The 16,626-nt window shown below is 36.8% G+C and overlaps 4 protein-coding genes across 4 annotated transcripts; 2 read left to right on the top strand and 2 right to left on the bottom strand.

Annotated features, from left to right (window-relative positions):
• Positions 1 to 272: 272 nt before the first annotated feature.
• On the top strand, positions 273 to 3,741 carry LOC121761317 (protein DETOXIFICATION 27-like). The gene is made up of 8 exons (XM_042156969.1): positions 273 to 699; positions 814 to 1,355; positions 2,197 to 2,283; positions 2,389 to 2,445; positions 2,535 to 2,773; positions 3,136 to 3,254; positions 3,364 to 3,453; positions 3,541 to 3,741. The coding sequence occupies exons 1-8, from the start codon at positions 448 to 450 to the stop codon at positions 3,601 to 3,603; spliced, it is 1,449 nt and encodes a 482-aa protein (XP_042012903.1). The 5' UTR covers positions 273 to 447; the 3' UTR covers positions 3,604 to 3,741.
• A 3,480-nt stretch (positions 3,742 to 7,221) lies between these two features.
• On the top strand, positions 7,222 to 8,455 carry LOC121760040 (VQ motif-containing protein 9-like). Its single transcript, XM_042155644.1, has one exon. It carries the CDS (start codon positions 7,303 to 7,305, stop codon positions 8,206 to 8,208), a length of 906 nt encoding a protein of 301 aa, XP_042011578.1. The 5' UTR covers positions 7,222 to 7,302; the 3' UTR covers positions 8,209 to 8,455.
• Positions 8,456 to 10,283: 1,828 nt separating this feature from the next.
• LOC121762916 (14-3-3-like protein 16R) lies at positions 10,284 to 12,593 on the bottom strand. The gene is made up of 4 exons (XM_042158946.1): positions 11,890 to 12,593; positions 10,869 to 10,991; positions 10,664 to 10,780; positions 10,284 to 10,518 (listed from the first exon to the last, which is right to left on the bottom strand). Exons 1-4 carry the CDS (start codon positions 12,364 to 12,366, stop codon positions 10,465 to 10,467), a joined length of 771 nt encoding a protein of 256 aa, XP_042014880.1. The 5' UTR covers positions 12,367 to 12,593; the 3' UTR covers positions 10,284 to 10,464.
• Positions 12,594 to 15,036: 2,443 nt separating this feature from the next.
• Positions 15,037 to 16,199, bottom strand: LOC121762686 (protein PHOSPHATE-INDUCED 1-like). The gene has a single exon (XM_042158645.1). It carries the CDS (start codon positions 16,118 to 16,120, stop codon positions 15,185 to 15,187), a length of 936 nt encoding a protein of 311 aa, XP_042014579.1. The 5' UTR covers positions 16,121 to 16,199; the 3' UTR covers positions 15,037 to 15,184.
• Positions 16,200 to 16,626: the final 427 nt, after the last annotated feature.

Here is a 16,626-nt window from a genome sequence, read left to right as displayed (position 1 = left end):
ACCGGACACGAGTTATAAAAAATGTAATGGAACGTGAGTTGAAAAACTTAGTGGAATATGAAATTTTACATATTAGTTTATAATAAAATATGGGTGGAAATGAGTTAGTAGAATATAGATCCAATATAAAAAATAGTAAAAAGTGAAATGTGATAAATTTTATGGGACAGATGGAAATGAAAAAAATGTGACTAACTTTCTGGGTCGGAGGGAGTACACTTTAATAGCACAGCAGCACTTGCTGTGTTGCTCCCCTCTTTAACACTCCCTACACTGTCTCTGTATCATCATGTAAATGGTAAAAGGTGAACGTACTAAACGTGCATGCTTTATCAAAATTCTCCTACTATAAAATAGATACACATAATCCATATATTATAAGTCGTTTCAGCAATACATTTATTTGCTCCGCACAAACTTCGATCGTCTCTCCCTCTCTCTGAAAGCATGGAAATCGATGAACTAAACCAACCCCTTCTCCCACCACCCAAACAAACCCCACAAACCTCCCTCGCCGCCGCCACGTGGCTCGAATCAAAGAAACTCTGGCACATCGTCGGCCCCACCGTCGTCTCCCGCGTCTCCAGCGCCACCATGAACATCATCACCCAGGCCTTCGCCGGCCACCTCGGCGACCTCCCGCTCGCCTCCATCTCCATCGCCAACAACGTCATCGTCGGCTTCAATTGGGGCCTCCTCGTAATCATCACTCAAACCCCCCCAATTTCAATCAATTTCAATCAATTCCACCCCAATCTCAATCAATTCCACCCTAATTTGAATCAATTTCGCCCTAATTTCAATCGATTTTAGCTAGGGATGGCGAGCGCGCTGGAGACGCTGTGCGGGCAGGCCTACGGCGCGAAGAAGTACGGAATGCTGGGGATCTACATGCAGCGATCGTGGATCGTGCTCTTCCTCTGCTGCTTCCTCCTCCTCCCGCTCTACGCGTTCGCGGCGCCGCTGCTGAGGCTGATCGGGCAGCCGGACGACGTGGCGGAGCAGGCGGGGACGGCGGCGGTGTGGCTGATCCCGCTGCACTTCAGCTTCGCGTTCCAGTTCCCGCTGCAGAGGTTCCTGCAGAGCCAGCTGAAGACGGCGCCGCTGATCTGGGTGCCGCTCCTTGCCCTCGCCGTCCACGCCGTTCTGAATTGGATTTTCGTGAGCAAATTGGAGATGGGAGTGATCGGAATCGCAATCGTTTTGGATATCTCGTGGTGGGTTTTGGTGATAGGGATGTACGCTTACGTGGCGTTTGGGGGATGCCCGCTGACGTGGACGGGCTTCTCCGTTCAAGCCTTCTCGGGGCTTCTAGAATTTCTCAAGCTCTCCGCTTCCTCCGGCGTCATGCTTTGGTCTCTCTTTCCCTCACCTTTACTATATTTTTTTATTTTTTAATTATCGATCTATTTATCTATGTGTATATTTTTTTAGGGAAAATCAATTCTTTTAATATTTTCATTTTTATTTTTATATTTTCTTTAATTTATTAAACACTAGTTTTTTTTAGTAATTTCAAATACTTAAAATAAATACCTCAATTAACTCGAAAGAAAAGAAAGGTAGTACTAACACACAATATCAATAACATAAATTAGTTGTCTTTGAATTATGATATTATATGGCTTATTTTGAGTTTTGTGTATACTGAACATTAGGGGTGAGAAAAATATTCATAACCCATATCGTAAACTCATAAAGTTTCGTTCAAATTTTCAAATTGAAATTTTTTTTATCTTCAATATTTAGATTTTGAATTGACCTTATTAAAGTCGAATAGATCCGAAAATCTTTATTATGTTTATTATATGTAAAAATTTAGCCACTACTATTATTTAAAATAAATAAAGATTTATTTAAATATTTCTAATCTAATATGATAATTAAAATTTTAAAATTTGGATACTTTTCGGATATTTCGATTACGATTTAATTCTCATAAAATTAAATTTTTTTTACTGCGTTTGAACTATGCAACATCCAATCCAAAATACGAATGCTAGCTAGCCCTCGTAAATATGTAGTACCTCGAATGAGTGGATCGTGTCATTATAAAATACATGAAAAATATTGATAGTGAAATATGAGGTGCAAATGTGGTAATGTATTATAAATTATTGTCATGCATTAGTATTTATTTTGTTCTATTTGGTAAGGTTGTGACATATATGTATGGACAATTACTTTTTCCCTCAGTTTAGAGAATTGGTATTACAGAATATTGATAGTGATGACTGGATTCTTCACCAATGCCAAAATAGCTGTCGATGCCTTATCCACATGGTAAAATTTTCGAGAATCACCTTTTTTTAATTGATTCCAAACATATGGGGATGTAATTTCCTCATCAATTTGACTATTTATATATATATATATAATTAATTGCAGTATGATCATCAATTCATGGGAGATGATGTTTGCAATAGCATTTTTCGCTGGAATCGGGTAGATTTTAATTTAACGAGACACTTATATATGACTTTTTTTTTATTCTTTTACTTTAGAATAAAATTTCAATCTTGTAATTTTATTAGAGTGCGTGTGGCAAATGAGTTGGGTGCTGGAAACGGGCAGGCTGCGAAATTCGCAACGAAGGTGTGCGTGGTGCACTCGAGCGCTATAGGCGTCTTCTTCTTCGCGATCGTGTTGATTTTCCGGGGCAATTTATCACTAATGTTCTCTCCCAGCAGCGAAGTTGCTGCGGCGGTCGGCGATCTTTCCTTCCTCTTGGCTTCAAGCATTCTTCTAAATAGTGTTCAACCGGTTCTATCAGGTAAAATCTAGTAAAAAAAATAAATGAATAAAAGAAAAAGTGGGTTTTGTGTTTCAATATTACATGGAATAGATATCATGTTCAAATATTATATTTTAAGATTCTTAACATAATTCCTACAATAATTACAAATGTATCAGATTTTTGGAATATTTCACATGATTCAAAATTTTCAGTTCACATTCCCCATAACTTTTTTTTTTGTATTTCTAGATATTTTTGGAATCGATTCATATTCATATTAATCAAAATTCAAAATTTTTTAATATGATTCGGATTGTCCCTTTGAAAGATTCTGAAATTGGTATTGGATTCAATCAAAGTTAATTATTTTACTATTATTCCAAAATTTATGTTATTAGGGGTAGCTGTTGGATCTGGATGGCAAGCTTGGGTTGCTTGGATAAATATATTTTGCTACTACATTATTGGCCTCCCAATTGGAGCTGTTTTAGGTTGGGGCTTCAATTTGGAAACTAAGGTAAATTACTGTTTTATATCCTAATTATATTTGAAATAAAATAGTATGAGATTGAAATTTGAGAAGATATTGTAATTTGTGAATTTTGATTTTTTTGAATGTGGCAAAGGGAGTTTGGGCTGGGATGATTTTTGGTGGAACGGCGGTTCAAACACTTGTATTGGCTTTCATAACGATAAGGACAAATTGGGAAGTTGAGGTAAAAATGAGGAAATTTTTTTATATATATTTATCATTAATGCTATTTCCTTAATATATTAAAATGAATTATGTGAATATTTTTCAGGTTGAGAAAGCGACAAGCCGTGTGGAGGAGTGGAACATCTCTGGTATGGAGTCTCACAAGTAGTAGAAGACTAGTGGAGGCTAATTATGTCTTTTTACTTTGAATTTTCGAATTGAGTTACTTTGTGTTTCGCGGTAGTGGTGATGATAGATATCGTTGCTATTTGAATTGGAAATTTATATTTACTGGTTTCAAATTTAATTCTTCTTCTCTTTCGCTATTATGGTGATGTCAAACTATCATTGTCGTGACGTCCGTCATTGCGGGTTCCCGGCGAACGTCCCGATTTTTAATTTTTTTTTATAATTATTGGGGATGTCCGTCGGGATGTCCGCCATTGTGCAGTGGGATGTCCTTATGACGTGGCAGTGCAGTGGGATGTCTTTATGACATGGCAGGGGCATTTTTGGCAAGTCCGTCGGGACATCCGTCCCACTGTAGATGCTCTTATGATTTTTTCTCTCTTTCTATCTCTATTATACTAAATCGAATTTGCGTTATAAATGAACGATTATGTCTAATATGTGAGAATCACGTGAGTTGTGGATCTTTCTGAAAAATATAGGCCCATTGGGCTAACCAAATAATACGGGCCCGGGCTCAATAAATGGGTATTTTTCAATCACTTTGGGCCGATCTCATATTGTGTATTTTTCTGTAATACGCTGTAGATCTTTTAGAGTTTTAGTTTATGTAATATACTACTTCCTCAAAAATTTAGTTAGTATGCTTAATTTTTTAAATGTTACATTCTCATGGATTTAAGTTCTGGTATCTTACACAATTACATTATTAAACTTTACGTATTAAAGCTATTTGTAGTATAAAAGAAAAGCTCAAGATTTGACCAAAAAACAAAAAGCTAAAGATAAAATCAATTTACCAATATATAATTATAATTATGAATAGTATATATCATAAATGTACTCCCTTCATCCCATTTAAAAAAAACATTTATTTTTCTACAAGTAATATTTTGCAGTGATAAATGGAAAAACAAAACAGGGAGATATAAACTAAAGCATGTTTCTATTTTAACAAATATGCCGATTTGAATAAGAAACGAAATGATAAATTATACCCATATTAATATTTCATGAGTATATAAACCAATAAACCATAAACCATCTGATTTACGCTCATACTCATATGATATTCTATGTCTAAATCCGAGCTTAGATCAGATTTCAGATCAATTTTATATTTATTTTGAACCGTTTCAAAAAATTCAAATTCAAACAAAATATAAATCTGAACCAATTTGAAATATAAAAAATTCATATTTAAAATTCATTGTTTTCACAATTAAATCAGAAATATTCTGAAATTCCAATAATCGAAATCATAAGTAATTTTTTAAAATTATTATCTATCTCAGAATAGAAACTTATTATAATTTAGAGTTTCAGATTTTTTATTTTTATTTTGAAAAAGGGTAGTGATTTAGAGACATAATCTCTCTATGCCATAATGCCCCTATGTCATTTTGCCATTGTGACTAATTTACCCTAATATCATATTAAATGGATATATATCTAGTTAAGGAAATTAAATCAAATTAAATGCATTTATCTAAATGCATGTTCATTAATTAGAGATAAACTTGAATCATGCATTAAAGTTATAAACGGATTTCAAAAAATTCATATGTATACTTTTGTAATGTTAATTTAATACTTTTTAATAAAAATATTAATTCAGATTATAAATTTACCATTATAGTAGTATTAATTAACACACTATATAACTAACATATTATAATTATTTAATTATAAAATAATTTGATAACTTAATATAGTACTACTATTCTTTTATAGCTTGTTCTTTTTTTTAAAATATTCTAAAATATAGTACAACAATGAAATCATTTGTTTTAATATATGAAAAACATAAAAAAATTAAAACATTTTTCTTATTCAAATTTGAATTTTATAATAAAATAATATATTTATGATGAAGTTGCGTTATCTTATTTTTGTATTATTTTCTATAGCTATCGTTACATGTAATAATTTTATTTTTTTTAATTATATTTTGATTAGACTAGTAAGCCACTGACACTAAAATTAAGAATTTAAAGAAATTAAAATTCGAAACAAAAAATTAAAATCAAAACCACGAACTCAATCAGTATAAATTATACTACTGCATCATATATCAAATTTAATTTTGTTGCTGATATAGTGAATAAACCAAGAACTCTAATACGGAGTATTTTTTTAGAATATTAACTATATATCTTTAGAATATTAAATATTACATGAATTAAGAATATGTAATTATTTTTTAAATTGAGATCAACACAAAGAATCAAAACCGTTAACTCAATCAATACTAATTTTAATACACCATATATCAAATTTTAATTTATTGCATGTTATTGTAAATTTAGCTGAGAACTCTAATATTGTAAGAAAAAGATAAAATATTATTCATATACCTTTAAAATGTTAAGTAGATGAACTAAGAAACACGTGAGTTTTTTTATTATCGAGATTTGATGGTAAAGTTTCAAAATTTAAAAAAAATTAAAGAAATCAAAATTATGGAAAACAAAAAATTATAATTATAATTATAATATTCTTAGAATCAAAACCGTGTGCTCAATTAGTATCAATATATTATATATCAAATTTTAATTTTTTGTATGTTATAGTGAATTGTACTAAGAATTCTAGTAAACTTTTTGTATCTATAGTGAATTTTAATTTTTTTATAAAGAAATTCTTGTGAATAAAAAGTACTAACAAATAAGTTTATCAATATTGAAAATTATTTCAATTTAATTGTAAAGTAATTATCAAGAAGTTTATCAATATTTTGACTAATTACAGTTTATTAAAATTAGACAAAAAAATAATACTTCATTGTGCTAATTATTTTTTAATAATTATTCGATTATCTAATCTAAAGTCAATAAAGTCTAGTTTGATACGTCTTTTATTCACCAATAAAATATACTATTGATTTAATTAAATTACAATATAAAAAAACTATTAAAAATATGTTTTTAAATATATGTAACAAAAATGGGAAATATTAAAAAAGATCATCCATCACAAATGTGTAGGTCCAACATTGTCGAAACAAAACTATACATGCATGATTTAGTTCTGTATCCTTAAATAAGTGTATTTAATAAACAAATTAATGTAAGGGTAATAAAGTATATACACAAAGTATAATTTTTTTCAAAAATAAAATTCAATGCACAATTACTATTTAAACCCCATTATGGCATTGCCATTATGTCTCAAAATCATTTCTCTTTGAAAAAAACCATTTCGAACTGAACTGAATCTACATCCAACTTACAAAGGAAAAAAATCCAATCCAATCCAAAAATCTAAAAAAATTATGAATCAAATTACCTGCATTTGATTATTCAAATTGTTATTTTATTCAGCCACGCTCCAAATTAAATTAAATCTGGCGCCCCGACACCTTTTTGCATATCAAAATAATAAAAAAGTGGAATATAATCAAAGAATTAATCCAAAATGGAAAAAAATATATAGTCGTAGGATTCTACCAATAAAAGGCAACCTCAGTCAAACCGAAAAAAATATGATAAATGCAGGTGGGTCCCCCATTCCCAATCATAGATAAAGACAACGTACCACCCCCATAGCCCCCGGTACAATTCCTCCGCTTTATTCATTCCCGTTGCAATTTCAATTTCGCATTTAGTGATAAAGCAAAACAGAATCACCACAAATTCTTAAAGAGAGAGAGAAGGAGTGAGACTGTGAGAGAGTGTTTATGGTTTATGCTGCGAAGAAGAAGATGGATAACGGATTCGACGATTCTGCTTCTTCCGCAGCCTACACCAACAGCGGAAGCAGCTCAACCAGCTCCAGAGACGCCTATCTCAAACAATTAAGCAGAAATTCGCACAAAATTTCAAAACCTAATCGGAAGCCGCTCCCCCTCCCTCCGCCGGCGTCGCTCTCCGACGGAATTTCGATTCTCGACCCTAATTCGACCAATTCGCAGCCGCAATCGCAGCAGCCTCCGGTCTACAACATCAATAAGAGCGATTTCCGCGACGTCGTCCAGAGGCTCACCGGCTCGCCGTCGCACGAGCGGTTCGCGGCGCCTCCGGCGCCGCAAACCAGGCCGTCGAGCTCTCGCCTGCAGAGAATCCGCCCCCCTCCCCTCTCTCAGATCTTCAATCGACCTCCTCCTATTCTCCCCCAAACAGGAGGCGTTCAGCAGCCGTTCACCCCTCTCCCGCCGCTGCCGTCCGTACACCCCGCCGCGGAGTCGCCGGTCTCCGCCTACATGCGGTTTCTCCAGTCCTCCGCCCCCGCCGCTTCGGCTTCCTACCTCTGGCCTACTCCACCGCGCCATCCCGACGCCCTAATTCCCCAATCCGACGGACAGCGGGCGGCTCCGCCGACGGAATCGTCGGTCTCTGCTTACATGCGGTTTCTCACTGCCTCGCCGCAGTGGAACGCCGCCGCGCCGCAGCAATTTCCGGCGTCTTTTGCTTCAATGCCTCCGTTTCCGGCGATGCCGCTTTCGCCGCTGGCGTTTGGGTGCATTCCTTCTCCTAAGTCTCCCTACGGCGCGCTGTTCTCGCCGACCGGTCAATTGGGGCTGCCGCAGCTGCCATTGTCGCCGACTCCGCCCGTTTCGAGCCCTAGGTGGAAGGGGATTCTCTAAATGTAAGATAAAAGGTAAGGGATATTGGGATTCTACAGCTTCTTATTGCTTAGGTTTTGATGGTAGCAATACTGTATATTTACATGGTTTTGGGGTATGATTATAGTAAGGAATTGTTGTATTTACATTTGTTCTTTACATGAACAGTGAAGAAGGCAAAGGAAGTTAAGGTGTCTTTGTCTTTCTCTGTTTGTAGAATCTATTGGACTCAATGGGAATTCACTTCCAAAATTTCCCCTTTCCATTTCATCTGTTTATGGACTTGTTTTCATGCTTATATACATATTGGAACATAACTGAAATCTTGGCTTCGTCGGCTTCATGCTGAATATAGCTTCAAACTGTACTATAACATGGAAAGTTATGGACTTGTTTATTTAGGATTTTTAAAATTATTGCATAAGATGTTGCAGTGAATCTGTAACAGCATTGCTAGAGTTCGATGAATCTGTAAACTTTAGGAAATTGATCGTTTGGGCAGTTCACGTGTCGCAAGTAATGCAAAGAGTTTGTTACCCTTTCGTAGTTATGCTTGTCGGTGAGATACTCAAGTGCTTAGATCCAGACTATCTGTCTCCTGGGATTTCATTCCAAAGAAGCCTACGGCTTTATGAACTCTGATGTTAGAACCGAACACTAGTAAGACTGGCGTACATTATGAAACATCATTTCACGTTGAGAATATGTGTACACGTTCTAACTATAAGTTGAGCAAACATATGCATAGAATTTAGCGGAGCTTCCATATTCTTGGTAAAATGGTATAAAGGTTCCACTTTTTTTGTGAGATCGAGAGAAGAGAAAATTTAATTAGTGACACCCTTTACTGTCATACTTATTGATGAACTTCTCGTTGTCAAGTAAATTTGTTTTGAAAATAATGTCACGAACAAAAACATGAATATCATCATGATCCTTGGGTTGTACTAATGCTGAAGGATTTAAGGATACATCCCTATAGTAGCAAATTTAGTGGTGATGCGCATCTGCTTGGATTTTGCAATTTATGACCAAATCCTTGTGCTTCAATGTGTAAATGTGTTAGTTTCTATCTACTACTATTAGATTTTGGTATATTGGCTGATGCTTTAACAGCCAAGTCATATCTCGAGCTACCTATACAGCTATACTGTCATTTGTAGGAATTGTAACTCTACATTCATGCAAGATACCTGTTGAAATATGCTTCAAATCTGAATACGGCCTTGTATATGTGCTAGAGTTTCTTCGTTAAGGATGAACATACGAAAAGAAGATGTATTGAGAGAGCGTGTATGCATATGCATTTTGGTCGAAAGAAAGTTACAAACTTGAGTTATTGTATGTTTGTAATATATAGAAATGAAGTGATTAGAGTTTGAGCTCTCAATATGTCATGCTTTTTAATAGAATGTGTTGCATCATAGCAAGTTTCTGTTCTGGGCTAGTAATAGTGTCAAATTTTGTACACGTGCCACATTTGTTGTCGGGAAGAAGTTCAGATTTGCAACTATTGAATATGGTTGTCGTCGGCGTTCAAAGGCATAAGCGTGGTGCGACAGCTATCACTACCGATGGATAACAGATGAAGAATGTATATGAATTCCAATCATTCGGGATTGGGATGGCAGCTGCAACACCTCATGGGTCGATAGTGGGGTCACTATGATCCAGCCCTTCAAGTTCACTTACATGCATCAGCCTCCATCTATTGTCAGCGATGACCACGTTACTTTTACCTATAGATGCCGATCGCAATCTTGTTTGTTGCGTTCGACCTAAGTTATGTTTCCTTAATCTAAAACTCAAACACTAGAAAAGTAATCTGAGAGCATGTAATTCATGTACACATTTTCTAGGGTGAGTCTAGGGTTTCTAATTCAAGAATCTTCTCCCTAGAAGAGTAATTTCACATGGAAACGCTGACTGATAAATGTGGAGATGGTGAGACCATAACTCGATTTTCAAGTTGAATCTGAGAGTTGCAAAATGTGATAATTTAGGATCTCATGTTTTATTTGACATCACAAGACGAACATTATTTTGCAGCAAAAGAAGCCTCTTGCATAATATTTTGTCCGAATCTGAGAAGAGTATTTGGTAAAAAAGTTGAAATAAAGAACTCCGCATAGTTAGTTAAGAGGGGCGGGCTGCGTGTGCATGAACGACACAATTCAATAGCAATAACATCGAGACCTAAACGAGACCCGAAAAAATGCCAGGATTTAAAATAGAGGAACAAAAGGGAGAAAAAAAAACGAGCGAATACTCTCATCCTCATTGTTGAGCTGCAGGTTCTTCAGGTTTAGGAGCTTCATCCGCTCCTTCGTCCTGCATCAAACTCCAGTTTATCACTATGCACACCATGGATGCAATAGATGTAAATAATGTGCTACGTTTTTCACCTTATTTTACACTCCTATTGAACACAGAATACAATAGGATTGCTGATTGAAGAATTTAGAGGAAACAATACCTGCATATCAGAGGTCCACAAGGTGAGGTTGTCTCGGAGAAGTTGCATGATCAAAGTGCTATCTTTGTAGGACTCCTCGCCAAGAGTATCCAACTCAGCAATGGCCTCATCGAAGGCCTGGATAATCATAAAACTCAACATGATTACGAATATACCTATGTAGCTATGTATGTATAGTATTATCACAGAAGGTAACTGTTTGTACCTGTTTGGCAAGGTTGCAAGCACGGTCAGGAGAGTTCAAGATCTCGTAGTAGAAAACAGAGAAGTTCAGGGCCAGCCCCAATCGAATGGGATGTGTAGGTGCAAGTTCTGTATTTGCTATGTCCTGCGAAGTCGAAAAGCATATCATAAGAAAGAAACTTGGGAGAGAGTTTCAAGTCCATCTTCAAAGTTACACCTATATATACGTTGAAAATTTGTAATGTATAAATGTTGGCATTAAAACGGTTTATTAATCTAAAGATACTCCTACTAAATAATATTCATGCAATCAACATGATTCATGCAATTTTTGGATATTGGAAGTATTTAACATTTTTATTCAAAAATAGAATCATACTTTGATGATATAATATGATATGCATGAGTAATTCATCAAAATAACCAAAATTATGAAGGAAAAGACTCGAATGACTAATAGTAGTATCATACTACTAGATTGAAGGAAATATCATTCTTATAGTGATAGGAATTGTGATCTAAATGACTTGATGATTGCGAAAAAAAAATTTATCAAACAAAGGAATAGAAACAAGATATATATTATTGTTCCATTGACGCTCCATTCCATCATGGCAAGTATGGCCTAAGAGTGACATTATTTTTTTATGACAAGATTCATAACATCAAGAAATGACCAAACATACAAGCTCCATCATAGTACTAAGTAAGGCAAATCAATGCATTTTATAAAAAAATAAATACGAAGTAGATATTCTAAGCTTAGTTAATCAAAATTGTAGAAACAATTAGATATTAAAAGTCCAGCCCTCCTTCATTTATTATTTCATCTTTCTGATTTACTATTGCTTTAGAGACTAAACCAAAATTAACATAAAAGCAAAATAAAGCCAACAACATGCGTGGATGCAGCAATCCAATCAGTAAAGTCACACACAGTAGCAAATCTAAATCCGATCTACGCAATAAAATAATTGACAACAATCACTGTATACAAATGGGAAATGCGAAGAACAAAAAAACAAGGAAACAGAGATCCACACCTGAGCCGCCTTGTAAGCGTTGAGAGTGCTCTCAGCCGCCTCCTTCCTCTCCGCAGCCGTCTTAAACTCCGCCAGATACCGATGGTAATCGCCCTTCATCTTCAGGTAGAAAACCTTCGAATCGCCGGATCCGGCGGACGGAACGAGGCGATCGTTGAGCAACTTGAGGATTCCCTCGCAGATCTTGGTGAGCTCGGCCTCGATCTTAGATCTGTACTCCTTGATGGTGGCGACGTGGTCCTCGTTCCCCCTGGACTCCTCCTTCTGCTCGATGGAGGAGATGATCCGCCACGACGCCCGCCGCGCGCCGATGACGTTCTTATAGGCGACGGAGAGGAGGTTGCGCTCCTCGACGGAGAGCTCCTCCTTGTCCTCGAGCGACGCGGAGACCTTCTCCATGTACTCCACCATTTCCTCGTAGCGCTCGGCCTGCTCGGCCAGTTTCGCCATGTAGACGTTCTCCTCGCGCGGCGCCATGGATGGATTCGGTTCTCGATCTGGATCGGGTGTGATTAGAGAGAGAAATTTGTGAATTGGAGAGAGATTTTCGAGAGGAAATGAAGGAAAAGAGGGGGAAGTGGTTTTGAAATGTGAGAAAGAGAGGGGATTTAGGATTATTTTTATTTTTTTTTGTGAGCTGGATTTTGGAACAACTCTTGCTGGCGACGCGGTGTTTCCAAAGACGTGGAGTTGGCCACTCTCACACAGTCTCTCCCTCTCAACAACAACAAATTTTATGTTCGGATACTCGAGATTGAATTGATATGAGATCGATCGATGTTGAACCGGCCGAGATTAAATTTATTCGGAAGTGTCGTTTCAAGATTAAATATATGGAGGAATCTATTAATCACAACAACGACAAATCTTGTAATCTTCCTGGACGTAACGGCCCGCTAGAATGTTTTTGAAAAAAAAAAAAAACAACAACGACAAATCTTGTCGTATGTAAAATGGTGTTCGGTTACTTGACACTGACTTTAATGAGATTAACCGATATTGAATAGGCTAAGATTAATTTTGGGGATGGGATCCCCTGCTGTGGTGGGGAGCACAGCAGGAGCTGCTGCCCTCTCACGTACAATTTTTTTTCAATAATAAATTTAAATTATTAAAAAGAAAAATTTAATATAATATAAAAAAATTTTGTGAGAAGCAGCAGCCCCTGCTGTGCTCCCCACCACAGCAGGGGATTCCATCCCTTAATTTTGTTCGTGTGTGTCGTTATTAAATATTCAGTGGAATCTATAATCTTTGTCTAGTTTATCAAATCGAACATTGCCAACATAAACTTCACTCGATATTTAAATTCCAAATATGTCGCATAATTGAATTTGTGTTGCTTTACTTATTAGTTTTGTGTTGAAGAAAAGCTGAAAGAATAAAGAGTTGTACATTAATGCAAAATATAAAGTTTTTAAAGGAAAGGGCTATCCTGTAAAATACTTATGCACTAACAACTAGGTTTAGTATTTTATAATATTTTAATTGTTATTAGTACTATTATATCCTTGTATGGCTGACCATAACGCGGCTACATAGCATTATTGATTGTAAAATAGTAATGCGCACCACAAATCATCATTTCATTCCAAAATTCATTACATTGTACGATCCACCAACTTTAAGATAAAAAGCATGCAAAAAATTAAACACATAGGGAACTATAAAAGCTAAGCTAAACCCCTATTTATTTCACTCTTTTACATAGAACAAAGATAATATTTCCAACACTATTGTTTCCTTACCCGATCCTTTATTACCTCTCTTCTCATGTCTCTGACAATGAGTATGTCTTCAACAACCTCTTGTATTTTGTCGAAGTACTTCTCTCTGAAACAACGACAAAATAAAAGTAGCCACACAATACATCCGAATCCCACAACATATCCAACTGCAGCACACACGTATTCCCACTCTATCTCATTCTCGTGTTCATCATATCCCGGTGGTGGCACATTAGTATAACTACAACTTATGTTAAGAGGGAAACCACATAGCCCGGAATTTCCTTCAAATGAATCAGCTGAGAAAGTTTGCATTTTGCCGCCCTTTTGGGATCGCTCCAACAAATTTATTGTAGGAGAGACTCAATTTTGAAAGGAATGTGAGCCTTCCATGCTCCTCTGGGATCGGCCCTGCTAGTTGGTTTACAGAGAGATCGAGTGGTTCGAGATTACTCAACCAACCAAATGATTTTGGGACGCTTCCGTTGATGGCATTGTGGGAGAAGTTGAGAAGATTACTAAACCTAGCATGCATGGGAAAGCTGCCACTCAATTTATTTCCAGACAATCTAAGCGAAACGAATTGTGTGGCATTACAGAGACAGGTTGGAATTGTTCCACTTAATTTGTTCCTAGACAAATCAAGATTAAACAGTCGTGTGGCGTTACAGATGGAGGTTGGGATTGATCCACTTAAACTGTTATTAGCAAGAAACAACTGGGAGAGTTAGTGTTCCCCAAATCCAACTAGGTATTTCCCCAGCAATACTATTGTTTGAGAGATCCGAAGGTTTAACGAAACCAGGAAAATTGGACAAGTAACATGAATACAGGAGGATAGGAGGATAAAAATGATGACGTGGTGGTGCATAGGGCACGCCTTAGGGGGCGCCGTTGCTAATGCTCTAAAGGCAGCGATGGCATTGAAGAACAAGTCTGTGTACCGTGCGTGTTCGACAAGATGGAAAATCAATTTTGTTGTTGTTGAATTGTCAAATACTGTCACACTAGCATTTTGGGGGCATTTATTAAATTCGCAACTTATAAGAGTGCAATATAATTGTTTCATTATTATTTAAATTGTGTGAACGTAACACGCTTTCATAATTTGTAATCATCGCATGTTGACATTGAATATATTTGCAACTATAGCATATAATGAAAATTTGGTACAGTAATTGCCCTATCTAATGCTAATTGTATCAACGCGTTATTATTGTTGTTATATTTTGACAATAATAATTGTGCACATAACGATAAAAGATTTCATTTCTTTATTTTCACTCTTATAAAAAGTTAGTACTGTGTCATATCTATAATATATGAAGAAAAATAAATCAAATCAGTGTGTTCCTCATCTTCCTTCACTTCTTCCTCATTTAATAAATTAATTAGTCAAAATAAAAAAACAATGAGACAATTTTAGTAAACAGACCAATTTTCATTTTTATATAAAGCAAACCTCAATAAATTTGCTTAGTATTACGCCGAAATAAAAATAGAAAAGAATAAATGAATTTTCTATTAGTACATTGTTCATCTATATAAAAAATTAATATTCCCTAAACTTAAACCAAAGTCGAGCACTTGGATGTAGAAGGATCATATATAGCGGGAAGCACGTATTTCCGGCCGTTGGCACCATGCGCATTATAGCTAGCACCACTAGTCTTCTCCACCAGCAAATCTCCGGCATAACCAGGGTACGCTCCCTTCGCATACACCCCAGGGCACGCCGTCGCCGGCTCGAGCGGCGCATCCGCCGTTCCTTGGTAGAATCCGTTTCCGAAAGGATTCGTGGCGGTTCCGGCCAAAAGCGCGGACAAATTGATCACCATTCCGTCGATTCCGACGTCGTTGTTCGGAGAAATCAACGGCGGGCTCTGCGGACCGTAGATCGGCTGGTGGAACGGCCACGCGCAGTAGCCAGCGCACTGAGTCTCCGAATTCCCTACCCAAATGTAAGCGAATTTCTGATTTTTCCCGTTCACAGCGCTCGATTTGGATCCGTGGCTGCCGCAGCGGTTCTGGCAGAAACCGTCGACGGCGACGTCAGATGCGGTTAGCACAATGTTGATCGCGTTGGATTTCTCGCCCTTGGATGCCAGATCTATGAGGTGGTTTTCGGTGAGAGATTTTCCGATCGAGTAGGAATCGTCGAGGATCTGGTTGTTGAGGTGGAGAGAGAGGGATTGCTTTTTGGAGGCGAGGTGGTAGTACTTCTCCGTTGTTTTCCACCACGCGGCGACGGATGGCTGCGATTGCGAGGGAGAGGAAGGAGAGAGAGAAGTGATGAAATCGGCGACGATTGCGCGCTGAGAAGAGGTGAATTTGCCGTACCAAATTAGGTTGACGGAGATTTTGCCGTGGAGGAGAGCGCCTTTGTGGTATTTCAGGAGCTGAGTTTGTGTGTCTTCGACTAGAGAATTGGGGGTTGCTCGTGAAGCGAAGGTGAGATTTAAGAGAGAGAGAATAGCTAGGAGCTTTAGAATGGTGGAAGCCATTGGAGAGTGAAGTGTGAGACTTTTAGAGAGAGAGAGAGAGAGATGGGAGATGTTTGGATGAGGAATGGTGGAGGTGTGGAAGGGTATTTATACAGAGGGGAAACGCGGTTTAATCAGTGGGTGAAGTGGAAGTGGGTAGGCGTTACATTTTGTTGATCTGGAGAAATTAACAAAATAAACATTACAGCTTTTATCCATCTACACTATTACAGCTAGCGTAACGCTTCTCGATGCGTTGCCAATTGAATTTACTTAATTGCCCATCACCTATAATCCGTTTGTTTCATTTCTAAAAAATATTTTATTTTTATTTTTGGAAATAATTGTACTCCTTCGGTCTCAACTAAGTTGAGATGAAACTTTTGAGCACGAAGATTAAGAAACCGTGCTGAATGAATTAAATGAAAATAAAGTAGAATATAAGAAAGGAAAAAAAATACTATGAGAAATGAGATAAAGTAAAGTAGGTGATGAATCAAATTAAGAAATGACCAGATGTTTTATTT

The sequence above is a fragment of the Salvia splendens genome, chromosome 13 (genome assembly GCF_004379255.2).
Source record: "Salvia splendens isolate huo1 chromosome 13, SspV2, whole genome shotgun sequence".
Lineage (NCBI taxonomy): Eukaryota > Viridiplantae > Streptophyta > Magnoliopsida > Lamiales > Lamiaceae > Salvia > Salvia splendens.
This window is presented reverse-complemented; position numbering and strand designations above follow the sequence as displayed.